Source organism: Ornithodoros turicata, chromosome 6, assembly GCF_037126465.1.
Source record: "Ornithodoros turicata isolate Travis chromosome 6, ASM3712646v1, whole genome shotgun sequence".
NCBI lineage: Eukaryota > Metazoa > Arthropoda > Arachnida > Ixodida > Argasidae > Ornithodoros > Ornithodoros turicata.
The window spans coordinates 49,098,211-49,116,007 of record NC_088206.1 but is presented as its reverse complement, the minus strand read 5'-3'; the positions used below and the strand labels follow the sequence as shown (position 1 = coordinate 49,116,007).

General features: G+C 44.5%; 1 protein-coding gene across 5 annotated transcripts in view; it reads right to left on the bottom strand.

Annotated features, from left to right (window-relative positions):
- Window positions 1–17,797, bottom strand: part of LOC135396640 (homeobox protein Meis1-like) — a 184,784-nt gene that overhangs the window by 36,321 nt on the left and 130,666 nt on the right. For all 5 annotated transcript variants that reach the window (XM_064627721.1, XM_064627720.1, XM_064627717.1 and 2 more), the window contains one exon: window positions 1,520–1,596. In XM_064627721.1, coding sequence (XP_064483791.1) covers window positions 1,520–1,596 — 77 coding nt within the window. The remainder of the gene's footprint in view (window positions 1–1,519; window positions 1,597–17,797) is intronic.

The window sequence follows — 17,797 nt, the reverse complement described above, 5'->3', positions numbered from 1 at the left end:
CTTACAGTGCCAACATAGCCGTCATAGCCATACTCAGGTTTTAAAAAGTGCACAGACGCATACACATGCATTTTTACATGAGACGATCAAAAACTTGTTTTGCCATTTAGGAAAGCCATGTACTTCATTGATTTCCTCGTTCTTATTAAGCAGAACTTGAACTCGCTGACTACTTGTGACGCGTTCTATATTCAGAAGTTGGTGGGTGCTACTGGTGCTAGCCGAAGCTTGCGTAGCACGAAGCAGCCTAAAAGCAGCGTAGTAGTTTAGATGCGTAGCTGGAACGCAGGTTTTGGGCCGATGACTCCCTTTTGAAATAATGTGAGCAATGGAAAAACAAAGGGTACGGCAATCGCTAAGAAATGATTGAACGCCGAAATATGACGTGTTATGCAACTACATGGCGCCTAAATATGACATAGTACGCAACCGCTATATTATATGACGCTCAGGAAGGAATATACCGAAATATTCAACTATATGACACACAAAACACTGTAGATTTGTGTCGTTGGAATTAGTAATGTGTGCATGGAGAAACGTTAGAATACCCGTAAGGACGAGTTCAAAAAATATGCATTTTGCATGAACTCCTGGGCCCTATAGTCACGACTATAGCCAGAAGGGGATGAAGGGTGACGGGGTGAAGATGACTTAAGTACATGATAAGTGTCATAAAAAGACGTACGCCCTCGTACAACAAATTAGGGACTAGAACGTTGCCAACGTCACGTGTACACCAGCTCGCTTGCATTTTACTTCTATGTTCGACGAGAGAACGATGCCATTCGGGCTGATAGTTGGCTAAGAGCGTGCTATGTAGTGTTAAGTGCTGTCTTAAGACCACACCCCATCTGTTTTAAAAGTGTGTGGTAAAGTGTTACAGCTGTTATTAATCGAGCGTGTTTTGCAGTGAAGCACTTTTTTTACGGTGTAAATGTGTGTCTGATATCTTATCCCCCCCACTGCCTTAAATGCAGCCCAGTGTTTTCTGTGAAGATTACAATCATGATATTTCCCCTCTCTGTAAGCGTGTAGCTACCTGGTGTATCTACAACCAGCGAGAGATGGTCCTCGTAACAATGACACTCATGTGCCTTACTCTAATTGTGGATGGTTATTATCCTCCCTCGGATAGTGCGTGGTGGAAGGGATGGGCAAGATTCTGTCGTGTGCGTGGAGTCCCCGAGCAGTTAATTAGAGTGGATTTGGAGGCTGAGCTCAGCGGGTGTGTCAACGGGATTTGCCACGAGGCGCCGCTGCTGCCGCCCGTTAATCAGGGACAAAGCGGCTTATGTGCGGGCAGGGTCCGCAGCGCCCCCCACCGGCCGCCTCGTAAGCACAACGTTCTGTATAGCACCACGTTCGATGCAGCATCTCAGTAAGTTTGATAAGCATGTTCCGTTTTAATGCTGTGTCACTGTCTTCCTGCGCGACGTCGTTTGGTAATCTTTTTGTGCGTCTCGTCTCGTTGTCACACTGACTATGGCTATAGTATAACGTACTGAGGATAACTCACCAGTTGTTGACTTGGAGGATGGTTAGTCCGGTGTCTTGGGCCAGCTGTTTTTTCTGGTCTTCAGAGGGATACGGATGCTGCGAGGAACACGCATGATTGAGCGACACGAACAACAACAAGAAATACACGATGACGATGGCACTGCGCATTTCACCGCTCGAGTGACAGGCTTCCCCATTACATGTGCGATATAATGAGTGATGAACCTAAGGGCGCATGGGGAATGACAACAATAATAACCACAACAAATCTATGTAATGACGATGGGTGAAGAAATTTGCCTCTTAATTTGTGGCTGACTATACCCCAGAGCGCACTGATCAGCATGAGATGCGAAATTATATAAGATGATGAGTGCATAACGAGATATGGGGAAGCGATATACACCGTTATACGACTTCCCATGCCCTGAATGCTACCTCTACACACTGTCACGCATTTAATTTGTTGTTTTCGAGGATTATTTTCCAAACTGTTGCTCGGTGTTCTAGCATTTGAATTTTCGACTCCCAAAAATTTAACACGGAAACGCCTATAGAGGTGTTCACTGTGTAAAACTAAAGCTGTACTTGGCTACGCGATTCTTGGATGGTTCCATGAAAAAGTCGCGAATCAGATGAAAAGAATTTGCATTCCATTGTGACTTCCTCCGCGGCAGAAAAAAAAAAAGTACAGAATAAGGAAGCCCCGCCCAGGCAACCGAGCGGAACCAGGAGCACAATGTAGTGGAAGAAAAAGAAAGTTGACGTGCAGACCCCGTGCAGTGACAGCTTGTCGCCGGAGTTGTAACGACATAGCTGAGTTCACGGGGTTCTGCACTCCGGGGGAGAACACGGTGTGTGTAGTGGACAGTGATAATGAGTTGCCTTTTCCTGTCATTGTAACGTGGCATGGGAGAAACCTGTGACGTTAAGCGATGGCTGGCCTATACTATGTCTTCTGTACATCTTCTCTTTTCCTGCTGGAAGAAATGTTCTTGCTGAATATTCGTTGCTGACTGAATATAACCGCTAATCGAGCACCGGTGCTCCTGACGTTCTCCAAACTATTAGAACTGGAGTAGCCAGTTCTGGCCGCCATCGGAACTAACATCTCCACTTTTCTTTTTCTTTGTTTTGTCTAGTTTAATCTTGCCGTTCCGCTAACTATATACATATGCAGTCCCGATTTCGAGCATTAATTGTCCTCGCATGGCGCGTAATTCGTGCGGTATATAGTGAAAATAATTTACCGCCGTGTTCCTCCCGTCTTTGAAATTTTTTATCGATGTGCCGCGCCACTTATATTATAGTACACATACGCGTAAGCCGGCCTCGATGGATCAGTTGGTATCGTATCCGCCTATTGATCTCAAGTTTGCGGGTTCGAATCCAGCCGGGGACGCCAGCAACCTTGTGGCAGGATACAAGGTGCTTAGACACGCTGTCTTCGGCGTATGTGGAACTCTGAGGTGTACAAAATCCACTGTGGCGATGCTCCATCTGTCTCCCGACGTAAAAGCCACGAATTTCTATTAAATCTGCGTTAAATTTAAAAACCTGCGTGCCATGTATGAGACGCACGAATTTTAAAATTAAACCCAATGTGCGCTCTATTTGTGATGAACACGGAATGTGTACTTCGTGTATAACGTATAGTAAACCGTGCTCGGTACCGTTTGTCAACTTGTCAGACAGTCTTGTGTTGTCCTCTTCGTCTTGTGTGTTCCTCAAACTGACGGAAATGTTATCTCTTTCTATCATTGTAGCCCAAAGTTCATAGGCTTTATTATTATTATTATTATTCCGCGCAGCACCACGATGCAACTGTGGCTGTGAGCGGCGTACAGACGTGGACACGAGTGAGAGACGGGGTGACTACAAGCCTTGGGCCGTCTTGGGAAGAGGAAACCCTGCCGATGTCCGTCTGGAAAATGTGTTCCGCTGACCCAAGGGAAAACGTGAAACAGCACTGCCGTTGGTAGGAGTCGAACATTTCCACCCTTTAGTGTGACATTCAGCTCCCGTCCACACCGCTGGTTAATTGTATTACTCGCACTTCACAGTAATAAAACATTTTATTAATGTATTATTACGCAAAAACTCGAACGGCTTTCCCCCTGACACTGTTTCATTTTGAGATCCGTCACTTAACATTTCTCTGTTTTGCTCCCTTTCTTCTTCTTTTTTTCCATTTTGTCACTTGTATGCTGTGTATGTAGTTCACTTTACCAGCTAAAGTATTGATGGTGTTTATCCTGTTACATTATCATAATCACTCCTTCGTGCATAGTGTTAATTGTGTTATGATCACGTTTGAACCCTTGGTTTTCTGCTGTTTGTTTATGCAATAAGAAGAAAAGAGTATACCGTCAAGCTTTTTACTCGAAGAATTCAAATAAATGGGAACTGTACTTAAATATCGCAAGAGAGTACAAAACCGCCCTGGTAAAACAAAAGAAAATGTTTCAGTTGCCTGAACTGTTAAAGGCTAACCCGAGGAAGTTTTGATCTGTTTTAAACGCGGATGTTGGGGTCGGTGTGCGTGCAGCACTGATAAACCCAAATAACAAAGATATAGCTTTATCGAATACGAAAGCCACCCAAGCGCTGGACAGCTTCTTCTAATCGGTTTTTACATTTGAAGTGTTGCATCATCCAGACCCCCCCCCCCCCGGTCTTATGTATGGGTCCAGAACCCCAGTCCGTTGATCGTGGGGAAGTTCTTGTTGATTGGAAACACCAATAATCAAGCCGATTCCAAAAGTCTCGAAATCTTTTGATGTGCAGTATTCAAGACCTATCTCTCTAACCAGTTTGTGTAGTAAAAACTTGAACATATTTTCTCATATTATGTATCATCTAGACACATATGCTGTTATATTTAATGGGCAACATGGTTTCAGGAGGAACTTTTCATGTGGAACCTGGCTTTTTTTAATTATTACAGATCTTTTTGAAATAACAAATGACGCGTGGCAAGTTGATGTCATATTTGTATATTATAAAAATGATTTTGACCGTGTGCCCCACAAACATCTTATCGGTAAGTTATGCTGCCTTTAAACTTCGTCCTGCCATTATCATATGGGTATCAGCTTTTCCAACCTCGAGAACGCAATGTGTGAAATGGGATAATGTGGTGAGCAGTTCTTCAAATGTGTTGTCTGGTTCCACAAGGCTCAGTGTTGGACCCTCTTTCGTTTATAATTTACGTTAATGATCTGCCCCTAAATCTTAATTGCAAAGTACGAATTTATGCAGATGATCTGGTAATTTATCAAACTGTTTCTAATTCTATTGATTGTAGTCGCTTGCAGCAAAATCTTTACTCTTTAGAATACTGGTAGCACATCATGGCAAATGGAGGTGAACGTAGAAAACACGAAAGTAATGTCATTCACTATAGCAAAAATGTGCTTTGGTTTTAATTATGCATTCCGAGGGGGTGTGGTTGAGAAAGTCCGGCATTTTATGTATTTGGGTGTATTCCTATAGGTCGACATCTCTTGTAAATACCATATTGAACAAGTGTGTTGTAGGGCTTCGAGCACATTAGGTTTTTTGAAACGCACTTTATACATGGCACCAGCAGCAATGAAATTATTAGCTTATAATTCGTTAGTACGCACTGGGCTTGAATATGCTGCAGTGATCTGGGACCCACACCAAAAATACCGTATAGAAAGACTTGAACGTATACCGAATAACGTAGTTAGGTTCATCTTGACTCTATATGATGGCGCAGTGAGTATATGTCTGAGGGAAAGGCCGGTTCTGAAATTCCTGTGTTAGCTGCCAGACGTAAAATTTCAAAGCTTGTTTTGATGTTTAGGCTGTATATCGTTCTCATTCACCTATGTTGTTCCGGCTCATTTTCTGTCTATTCGCCTTGACCACCCACATAAACTGCAACCCAAGCTCAACCACACAAACGGTCATAGATATGCCAACTAGGCAACTTTGCAACTAGGAATTACAGAATGGAACAGCCTGCCTGCTGATGCCTCAATGTCCGATGTAGTATCTCGGTTTCAGTCTGCCTGTAAGCAGTTGCCATGACTGTTTTGCTTCCCTTATGTAATACCCCATAGGGCCTTTAAGGTATATTAAATGAAATTAAATTAAATCACTTGTAGCTCACTTTGCCAGTTAAGGTGTTGATTGTACTTTTCTGCTTGTTACATTGTTATTACTTCCGCTGGCCTAACGTGTTTTGATCACATGTAGTACGCATCTATCGCTGTCAAACTAACTGACCACTCCGTCATGCAATGCCCCCTTTAGTGTATTCTAAATAAATACATAGATGTGCTGTATCGGATTCGGGGATTACGCCATCAGCAAGAACTGCCCCACAAAGCTACTTCAGCAGGCTGAGACCTTCAGAGCCTCTCAGGTTACTGTTAGCCTATAACAAATTTCAAATTCGAATTCGATTCTGATCTTTGGAGAAATCAAGCATAATATACGTGCGCCATTGTACTTCGCATACTAGGCGAACTTTTTATTATTGTTTAAAATTTATATTGTATGGTATTCCATTATTATTATTTAGGGTGGAATAAGTTACCCGCTTCTTTTCTCTCTCTCTCAGTTCGTAGAGAATCTTGGGAAAGAGAATGGTGAACCAAAACATCCTAAGTAAACACGGATACGTAGCGAGCGTATAGTATATATGCAGACGACACGCAATCACATCGACGAAAGCAATACACACGCTCTCTGTTTCTCAAGTGTAACAGCCTGCCACGTATAAGTCGAACCCTCGGGTACTTGGCTTTACGACTTTTCTCCCGCCTGTCATCCGCACGTCGGAGTTTAAATGCGGCCGACAAACACACGTTGTAAAAAGAAACTGCCACCGGGTGTGTATTATGTACCGGATGTTCCACTCGCGAAGAGAGTGTGTATGAGACGGTCGCAAAAGAGTTAATCTAAACCTCGTATAAAGACGCAAAACGACCGGGGTTCAGGTGATTTATGACACCAATGACCCCCTTTATTCCATTCGCCCAAGAGGCGGCCGAGTGATTCTCAGCTGCGGGATAGTTTGAATTCTCGTTATGTGTGGCTGTGTACACTGGGAGGTGTTATCGTGCGAACTGTACGTGTTGTGTCGCGGAGGTGAGCACTGTTAAAACAGAATTTCGCCACATAACGCCGCTCGGAGTCAACAGTCACTCAGAATGGTGTCGTGCTGTCCCCTGACTTGTTGAAAACAGGAGGCATAGGCAGGAGCACCGCTAGGCAATTTTTCAGGGACGGGGCAAGATCTCGGACCCGGGCGCCACTGCACGTCCCACATTATTTAGGATAGGTCGTGTGCTGTTTGCGGGCGTCGGAACGAAAAAGAAAAGTACAAGAAGTACGGTGGGAACTTTCAGAGATGTGGAGCCTAGACCACGTCGGCAGGGCTCCGGCAAAGGCACGAAAGAAAAATATAAAGGTCTGAGCCCGGGGGGTAAGTGCACGCCTTGCCTCCCCCAAACGGCGCCCATGGGTTTACGCCTCTATTGGACACATTATGCACCATGGCAAGTGTCAAAAAAAGGCGGCTCCACCCCATTCTCAAGGAGTCAAGAGAGAGAACGATGTCATTTGGAATGCTGAAGAGAAACCGCGTTGCACAGAATTGGTGCCGTTATCATTCCTGATTTGTGGAAAGCGCAGGTCTTACGCCCCTTTGTGACAGTTAACATAACTGCATACACTCTTAAGAATGAACTGCACCACAGAGCACGCTCCTAGCCAACCATCGTCCCGAATGACAGCGTTCTCGCCCCCGATTTGTTGAAAACGAGGGGCGGAGCATATTTTGTGCTCATTATGTACGGCACAAAATAGGCTCCGCCCCTCGTTTTAAACAAATCAGGGGCGAGAACATTGTCATTCGGGTCAATGGTTGGCTAGGAGCGTGCTATGTGGTGACCCAAGCAGCACGCCAATATTGGTCCAATATTGGACCCATATGGGCTGCCAAGATTGCCAATATTGGCCCAATATGGGCTGCCAATATTGGACCAATATGGGGAGTGCAACCAGGCTCCATATTGGACCAATATGGGCTGCCCATATTGGCGAGCCCATTTTGCGCCAATATTGCCAATATTTCTGTGATAACACCTACGGGGAGCCCGTGTAATAATAAAGCATTATGCTGTATAATATTCACTACTTCTGTATGATTTTTGCTTTTTTATTTCTGCGGATCTAATTGATCCACGTTCACATCACTTCAAAAAAAAAGAACGAAAAAAAAGGAAAGAAACACGGCATTGCCCAAACACAAAAAAAAAACGAAGAACAGGTGCTACGCCCGCGCTGAAGATCACAAGCAGTCCCACAGAACTGCCAATACCTAAGATCCCTCAGAAGCCTTCATTGGGATCGCAATATTCTGTGGACTAACAATTTCCACACCCGCTCCGAGAATACAAAGCAGCGAAACACTTTCGTGGCGGTGACGGACACACGCCAGAGCAATTTACACTGCTTGCAGCAACTTGAAATCACCTAACTTTACAGAATAGCCATCCCTTCTTATCAAACATTGTGTTTTTTACTTGACCTGCCGCAATTTCGTTACCATTACAGCACCCAGCGACATTTTAGCCCTATGAAACGTCCGTTCGGGCTGTCGCGCATGCGCATTATTTGTTGGACGCGTGATTACGCTCAAACAACTCGCTTGCTCACAGTCGGCTCGACCGATTGGCATTGGCATCGCGAAGGAAGATGGCGGCGACTTTCAAGACGTGGAATGTTGAGGTGTCGAACTCTAGCGAACTTTACGTTGGGAATGCCAAGTACGTTGACTGTTTCTAACAATGTGTATCATCTGCGGGAAGTTGTTGAATGTAACGATGTAGTGAATAGGGTATTTCACACGCTTCAACGTTCAATCTTGCCGTGCTGCTTGGGCATTTGTGCAACACGGCTACGTACCCTGTTCAGTCAATATGGGGTGTACGCGTGCAATATGGAGCCCATATTCCCAAGATTTTCCCAATATTGGCTCAAAGTGGGCAATATGGGGCCCATATTGCCAGGATTTTCCCCATATTGGCTGAAACTGGGCAATATGGGGCCCATATTGCCCATTTTCAGCCAATATGGGGAAAATCTTGGCGAAACGGGTCCCATATTGGACCCGTATCGCCAATGACCAGCCAATATGGGTCCAATATTATGTGCTGCTTGGGGAAGTTCATTTTTAAGAGTGTAGATGTCACACAAAAAAGCGTACTCCTCCCGTTTCAAACAAGTCAAAGAAGAGAACGATGTCATGCGAGACGATGGTTGGCTACGGTTGGCTACGGGCCTAAAAAGGGCCATCAAATTAAAATCGCACCCTTAAAGCAGAACTTCACCGTATAACAAGCTCCTGGCCGCCCATGATCCCGACTGACATCGTTCTCCGCCCTGATTTGTTGAAAATGAGAGGCGTACACCCTGAAAACAGAACCTCACCGCAGCACGACCTTAGCCAACCAACACCCGAATGATATCGTTCTGCCCCCTGAGTGGTTAAAAACGGGACTCGCACGCCTTTTATGACACTTACGCAGTTGTCACAAAAAGGCGTACGCCCCGCGCTTTCTAGGAGTGATAACGGTATCATTCTGCAATGGTTTATCTTCAGCGTGTCATATCTGTCCTGCTTTCAGATTGTGCACAGGTATATCGAAAGGTGGGGGCTTCCCAAACGGAGGGATAATTCGACAACAGTCGCGTATATGCTGGACCAGCGGTGTGTGTGGTCCAAATCTTTTTGAAGTACCTTTTGTCGAATGTGCTCTCGCTTTGTCAGACTCCAAAGCTCGCAGGAGATGGGAATTTTCCACCTCGCGAATCATCAATGTGACCGGCTTACTTATCCCACTAAACGTATTCTTTGTGGTTTTAAAAAGGATCGTCGTGGTTAGTTACTGGGAATAGCCGGTAGGGCTATGAAACTCCCCATTCATCATCTCAAAAATAAAGTTGTTGTTTTGTTGGAAATAGCCGCATTAGAGACGCCATTTGTAGTTTGATTTGTAATATTTTGTGCACTTCCCTATACACTGATAAGACAGCAGCACACTGTCACATAAAACTGCTCGGACCAACCGTCAGGACCCCTCCCTCACCTCTCACCCTCATACACATTACTCTATTTTTTTTCCATCTTATTGGTCTTTAATGTATCTCATCCTTCTTTCACCTTTCGTCAGCTTGTCCTTTATTTCCCAATTTTCTTTTTTTTTTTTAATAGCAAGCCGACATAGGCCGTTTTCATTCTCTCTGTTCTAGTAAACATATTCCCCTCCACCCTCGGACCCACACTCTTAAGACAGAACTTCACCGCATAACACGATCCTACACTCTTAAAAATGAGCTTCACGGCATAGCACGCCCCTACTCAACCATCATCCCGAGTGATACCGTTCTGCCCCATGATTTGCTGAAAACAAGAGGCGTATGCCACCTTTTCCTTTTTGTTCTTTTTCGTTTATTTATTTTATTTTTATTTTATTTTTATTTTTTTGTGGCACTACGCAGTTCATAATTCCCACGAAAATGGCGTACACCCCCCCCCCCTTTTCACCAAATCAAGGAAGAGAACGTCGTCATTCGGGGATGATGGTTGGCTAGGGGCGTGCGATGTGGTGAAGCTATGTTTTTACGGCGATCTCTTTCAGCACCACCGCCATCTGTTTTTAGTGTGTAGTTATAGTGTGTTATAGCGAACGATTCATCCCAAATTGCATCGTTCTTTCCACTTATTTGTTCAAAACGGGAGGCGTGCACCACTTTGTCGCACTTATGCAGCTACGTTAAGTGTCACGAAAAGGTGTACACCACGTGCTTTCCACAAATCAAAAATGGCAATGCTATCATTCTGTGCGATGTTCGGCCTCCAGCGTGCTCTGCGTTAGAGTTCTACGTTAAACACAATATCGTAAGCACTAATATGGGCGTAATAGTGTGTAGATCAAATAAACGTAGATAAAATAGAGTAGGGATAAAAAAAAGGTCACGTTGACAGTTATCATGGTGCAAAGCGAGTAACATGGTAGAAAATACGGTATCCGCATGACACACGAAGAGAGCATTCACCATGCAAAGGAGATATGCAAGACGTCCCAGCGGGGGCCGAGTGCATTTTAGGGGCCATTCATGGCGGAGTTGTTATGCAAACGAAGCCTCGTTATCTGCCGTCTCCCCTGCTCGCTGGAATCGCAGAATGGGCATTGGACCTTCTCATCTATGCGTGCGCGGTGACCGGCCATTGGAGGCTGTTCAAACGCAGAGCATTCTTTCTTCCCGTCGCCTCGCATTTATTTTGATACGGTCAGCAACTAATTTGAAGAAATTAGCTGCGTGAGCGAAAGTCAGAGTTTCACACAATGCTCTCTCTCTCATCACATGCTACATAGACGTTTACTGATCTTACCGGCTAAAATATTGTGAAACACTCGTAAACCCTCGTACTGTACCAGTTTTTCGCGAATCGGGCAAGGGTACATCCCGTACATTGCGGCCACTAAATTTCGCGAAAACTGAATGCTTCAATTTGTGGCTTGATTGATTTGCAGCATTTGGTAAAAGGGGAACTGCGCATGGCTTGTGCGGCTAACTATTCCATCTGCTAGCTAGTAACGAATATACGCTCAGTCATGAAAATAAACATCGCATATTTGTAATATATTTTTTTGAAGCGAAATTTTCGCGTACGTATTTTTCATTTCGCAAAATCCGCGAGCATTAGGAGCTCGCGAATATTAAGTGTTATTTCCAGTATTTTCCTCAAAAGAACAGTTCGAAGGTCTGAAGTAAAAGAAAAATACGAATGAAAACTTTCACGCTTCTCCAGCATGTTGCGCCTTCAAACAAATGAATATAACGTTCGCTAGACGTTGTGCAGTATTCTGACGATTTTGCTTGAACGAATTTCGAAACGTCAAAACCCGCAATTCAAATAAGTCAGGAAAAACGTGCTGACGGCAGGAACCGAGCCTAGACTCTCCTGACTGTTTTTATGTTGTAGTGCTGGTGTGCATCTTATCTATTAAGAACCTCTTCCCGTCGAGCTACAAGAAAACTAAGGCGGACGCACTCCCTATCGAGCAAGACGTCGTCCACCCAAAACACACGCGCTTCCCAAGCAATATAGTTCTTGCCCCGGTACCCTGTGAGTAATGGCTCCCATCGTCCCCGATTTCTTCCCTATGCAGTTAACGGTCTCAGCGAATGAGCCCACATAAATCAGAAGCATTGTTACATAACAGCGTCCCCAATATCCCTCTCGGAGTACGCGCACACAGAAAGGAAGATTGGCGCCTGCAGTGGAACATACAGGGTGATTCGAAGACCGTCACCTTTACGCGGCAACTCTTCATCTAAGATCGTCGTAGATTTTAATGTGGTCGTTCATGACAACTCTCTTTCGTTGGTTAGCATGGCTATACCGACTAACCAGAGAAAAAGTCAACTGCTGGAATCTGTCGGACGAATTTCTTTTCACCCATAGAATACGTTTTCGCTATTGACTAACCCGAGTGAACCCGAACGACTTGAGACGCTAGCCTCGATCTCATAACCTAACGTGAGCTCGTTTTTGCGAAAAAAAAAATTTTTTTTTGCTCCGCAGGTGGGATTCGAACCCGTGTCACTCGATTCTGAAGTCATCTTTAAGATATCAGTTTAATCGTTCGAAAAACCTGTCCTTCTCTGTCCGCGTCCAATACTCACTGAGAACAGAATGATAGAGATGAGTGACGTAGAATTCACAGCGCACAGCTGAGATGTCCGCGGGTGGCTGTACAGCTAGTACAAAACAGAAGGGGTACGAAATGAAAAACAAAGCATCGAGGGACCGGGTAGAAAACATAGTCATAAGCATAAAAATGTGGCATAATAACATAGTACAGATAGCACGTAGCAGAAACCACGACGCGGGACTAAATACCCCGTTGCCACGGTCCAGAAAGGAGAGGCTATCGTGCCTCTGACTATCCCTCGTAGAATAAAATGTCTGGAATGAACATGTGGGGGCGTACGGCTTTTTGTGGCAATTTGGATATACGATAGTTGCCACAAAAAGGCGTACCCAATCCCCCCCATTTATCTCTCTCTCTCTCTTCGAGTCAGAGACGTTAAACCTGTCATTCGTGGCAATGGTAGGTGCACAGCGTGCTATGCGTTGAATTTCTGTTTCAAGTGAGCAGTATTTAGAATACCCACATGAGCGTGTAACCTCTAATCTTTGCTTGAGCCAGTAATTGGATCACATAAGTTGTTCCCAAAGGCGTGTAAACGAAATACGGATGTCAACGAGACAATCGACTCCCCCACTCTCAGCAGCGACCCTCCTTCTGGCCATCCATAGACAGCGGAAACAATTTCCTTGTATCGGAACCGGAAACGACGAATACAAGGGCAGTAGCTCCCCCGTCTCGACGCAATGATGGGCCATTGGTGTGTGTGTGGCCCTATTGGCTTTCGCTCCGTCAACCGAGCCTTCCTTGTGTAACATTCCGGCTGAAGCGCGACACGGTTTTATTATATCTGGGAAATGGTGAAAAAGTGAAATCCGACAGAGGGAATGACGTTTCTCGTATTTTGCTCGCCGTTCATTCGGTTCGGTTGGATAGACCGAGAGAAAGAATGACAAGATGGCTGTTCCCTTTCGCGACTGGGTGCTTTTCAGCGGGACATTTTTCACGCTTTCAATGCCCGGCTCGACAGCTTATCAGTGATATCTTACCGCTGTGTGAGTGCGAACTATGGGGTATTCACCGTAGGTTTGCATTGGGAAATCAATGTGCGCTTCCACAAGTAACCACACGATTCCACTATGGAGACAATGACGCTTTCTGAATTGATACAGTTAACGATCCAATCAGCGATACCTGCGATTTTATAAAAAAGAAAGGTCATAGTCCCTCAAATTTAATTGTAGTAGTAGGGTAAGGTGGGGCAACATGGGACAGAAATTTGTAATTGAATATCGAATTTTTATTTTCCGTGTTTTTAAAAAACTAGCCATAGGCATATTCTCACGGGTCTAAAGCTTCTGACTTGCAAATGCAGGAGGACGTAGCCCGTCTAACATAAACACAGAACAAGAAATTCAAAAATGCAGATTGTCTCATCTTGCCCCAACCCTCGGGGCAAGACGAGACATTGCCGTGTGGGGTACGTTGAGACACGCCGTGGTAATGAACTACACAAATTAATTTGTGCAATCCAAGCAGACAAAGTAAAGGCCGTGGGCCCCTACACAACCGCTTGAGCCCACCGCCCACATGGTGTGCAATAAAACCACACAGAACCCGGTGCTATTTTGCTGCATCATCCTTTGCAAACAAGGCACAGCCAGTCTGATGTGTCGCTGGTCGCTGGCTTTTGCGTGCGCTTCTGCTTTGCTGGAAATATCGTAGGAAACAGGAAATTTTGCTGGAACATCCTAGGCAATATGCAAAAAAGAAATCTCTGAGGAACAAGCCTAAAGCCACCTAATAGTTAACTTATCCGTTTCTAAATTACATTAAATTTGAAGTACATTAAATTGTCGCGTCTTGCCCAGTGGATATCATCGGGTACATTAATTTTTCTTTTCAACGCCGGATAGCCAAGAGGGCCCATATTTTGCATATATCTAGATGAATGAATAAAGAAATAGGATGCGAATTTGCATTGACAGAATAAGCATGCTAAACGCTGCTGCACAGATGACAAGAAAAATGACTGCAGAAAGTCGCGCCCTTTTTGGCGGGTCTTTACATTCCAGGCAGCAGCAACTGATTTTTTTTCTCTCTCTCTCTTCAACGCATACACCAATCCGGACAATTCTCATGTGCAATAAAGCGGACATGCAGAGCCACCTATCAGTAAAGTTTCAACGCATGAAGCAACGCGCCTGGCGCGCCTTGCCCCGTGTCGCATCTTGCCCCACGTTACCCTACTAACATGACTCCGTCCCCCGACACACATTTATGTGAGCGAAGATCCGGTTTAACTCCACACTCTAAGCAAAAAGGATGAGAAAAAAAAGCGATAATAAATTAGATAGTAATTAGAGCTTCCAGTTCTCTAGAGATTGCATTTTCTTCCCCATTTTGGTCCCGTTTCATCCTGAAATTTACTTCCCATACCGTAGATAGAGTCGAAGAAGACAAGAAGGCTAAAATTACGACTAAAATTAGTTCATTTTTCCTTGGGGAATACAGTACCGTCAAGTACAGAAATATGGCAGACACGTAATGTACTCCAAATTTAAATTTCACACTGCCTCAATTTTCAACACAGGAACTATCAGACATCACATCGCACACGCGTCAAAATCTGCTCACTCGCTCCAGAGAAGCCACGAGAAAAAGCACTCCACAAAAAGAAAGCCCCATTGGTGAAATGCACCAAGAAGGGACACCGATATCCCCGCTCGCGTGTTTCAGCTCGCTATGGAGATTTCGATAGATGCCGACTGCAATCGATCTAATACAATCTTCTTCACTGCGGTCGATGTATTCATCTGCGGACGTGTATACAGCTCTCTCTCTCGAGATCGACTGTATCCCGTTGCCATTTAGACGTTGCTGTACACGACCCGACACTGGAGAAAGTGTTGGGGCTGAATGGGGAGTGAAGCGGGTGTTTGCCCTGTTTGTTTGTTGATGCTGGTCCCTGTCTTTTGGCAGGGAAACGCCTGGTTGCGCCTTCATCTGTCTGTGTGTCTGTTAGCGAGCCCTTGGGACTGTCTTGAGCGCGTATTTGATGTTTTTTAAACGAAGCCTTAATGCATGAGGAGTTCAATGTTAGTTAGTGCTTAGAACGAGAGTGCTAATATTGCGTCACATTGGCTGAAAAAGCGGGCCTTATTTCTTGCATGGACCCGCAGGTTGTCTCAAAAATAAGATATATATATATATAGAGAGAGAGAGAGAGAGAGAGAGAGAGATACATGATGACGATGATATAGGGATGACTTCCGCTCATTTAGAAGAATGCTACCCCATTGATAAGATAAGATAACGAATGAAAAAGATACGTAATCTTGGACCACTATATTCTTAAAGTATAACATTGTTGAAAAGTATATGAACTTTAAATTAATAATAAATTCAAGATTTTCGTCTCGGTTTTCCTCGTTCCCTGTTTTTAATATCACCGGCCTTCCACTTGTGGGCGCTTTAAAAAAGAACTTAACTGCACAGCACGCTGAGAACATCATTCATCCCTAATGCCATCCATAATATTGATATTTTCATGGAATCTGGATACATGTTAATTGTCACAAAAAGACGTGCGCCCCAATGTCTCCTCAAATCGCAAGCGATAACTGTACTAAGTATCGTTCGTAGCAATGGTTGGCGCGGAGCGGGCTATGCGGTAACGTTCCGTTTTCTGAGTGTGTTTTAAAAGTGCAACAGCAGGTGTTCCCTGTTTCGCCTGTTGGTGTTTCTGAATACGATACTTCGTTTTAACACATACACACGCTTTCCTTTTTCTTTTACAACCGCACTGACAAGCTGCGAGGGGACAAGAGAAAGAAACTACTTGAAGAAATGACCCTTATCAGGAAAGTGTCCTGTACGACCGCAGTTATCGATGTACACGCCACCGGCTTACAATATGCCGCCTGATTGGATAGGTGCGTTCCTTTTTTTGTTCTGCCCTGTTTGTAGTCCCTCCCAGTGAAGCCTCTGAGTGGCTGCCTATCAGAGAAGTCCATGTTCATAACGTGTAAGAACTTATCGCCTTATGGGGTTGAAGATTATTTACTTTTCCTTTCGCCGCGTTATCCTGGTATGACTCGCTATCATTACCTGTGTCTATCTTATCATTAACTGCAGAGCTCCAGAAACGGAGCTCCAGACAACAGCTCCAGAACCGTGTTACGCGGTGAAGCTCAAGGTTTTAGAATGCACTTAGTCGCCCTCCCTTTTCAAGCCTCGCAGCTTCATTTCTTCTTAGCCTGAGTGTTGCCACAACTGGGCTGCTCGCTTCGGCGCAGGTTTAGAACACGGGGGCCAAAATGGCTTCCTGTGTATCAGCTTTTCACCCTTCAGCCCTGACTCCGCATATCCCCTCAAACCAAGTGTGTGAGTCAACCAACGGATTGCCAATGCTGTGATCTATATAATATATATGTACACATATGCATGCGAGGAGATATCCACGGAATCTGGGGCGCTTCTAATCCGAAAGGCAAACGCATCGTGAGGGGTTCAGCACGGGAGCAGCCAAATCCTTGGGAAAGCTTGCCAGCTGAAACAACACAGCCAATGTGACACCCTACAGATTTTCAATCGACCTCATCACGAAGGTACATAACGCAGCTCGATATGCTGTACTTCGCTCGGAGGATTGACATTAGATAGCGATATCTTCCCGTCAAACTACCAGGAAAGTGATTTATGATGGCCGGCCGTACATAGTCTTCACACAGGACGCCAAACTGCGGCTACAGTTCTACTAGGCCACAGATGTCCATGCCACTCGTTGAGACCTAACATACGTTCATTATTAACCTTGTTACGTTACATTACACATGTTCCCTCCTTACTTTTGTCAATCGAAACCATCTATACACCTACATCACAACGCAGTATACTTCTTTTTTTTATTTCCCCACGTCGAGGATATTGCAGAGAAGTCCCTGGTCACTATATCAGTGATTACAGCCTGAATCTATCAATAAAATTGCTAAAAGACAAACAAACAAACAAGTGTCATTTTACGAATTGAACCAACTCTGGACGCGAGGTAGCAAAAACGAAGGAAAAATAGCGGGGAGTATACAGGGTGTCCCAGAAAACGTGTCATTGAATTATAATAAAAAAACTACGCCGCCTAGAATCATGCGGTCAATGGCACTTGTTCTTACTGGGTTTTTGCCACCTCCTCATGTGAATGTCGTGTAACGTAAGTTTAATTATGTAAATTTTTGCGAGCTTAAGTCGGAAATTTGCCTAGTAAAGGTCACTTTTTTACCCCACCAACGTGAAGAGCGTGTCTAATTTAGTCAAATTAATGATAATAGAAGCATATTGCTTTCCGAGTGCGTAAACTGAAACTGTGGCGTTTGGGTTCACAATGATTACATCGCGCCGTCTAAAAGAATAAAGCAGAAATAAAGGAAGACACAGCTGTTGTTAGTTGAGACTTTGAACGTGTCTCTTTGCCTCGCGAAAGAACACGGCATTACAGAAATGCGAGAATTCTAACGAAAGGAAACACATGATTAATTAGTCTTATAGTCTTAGAATAGAAGCAGAAATAGAAAGAAAAAATTGAAAAAATGAAAAATAGT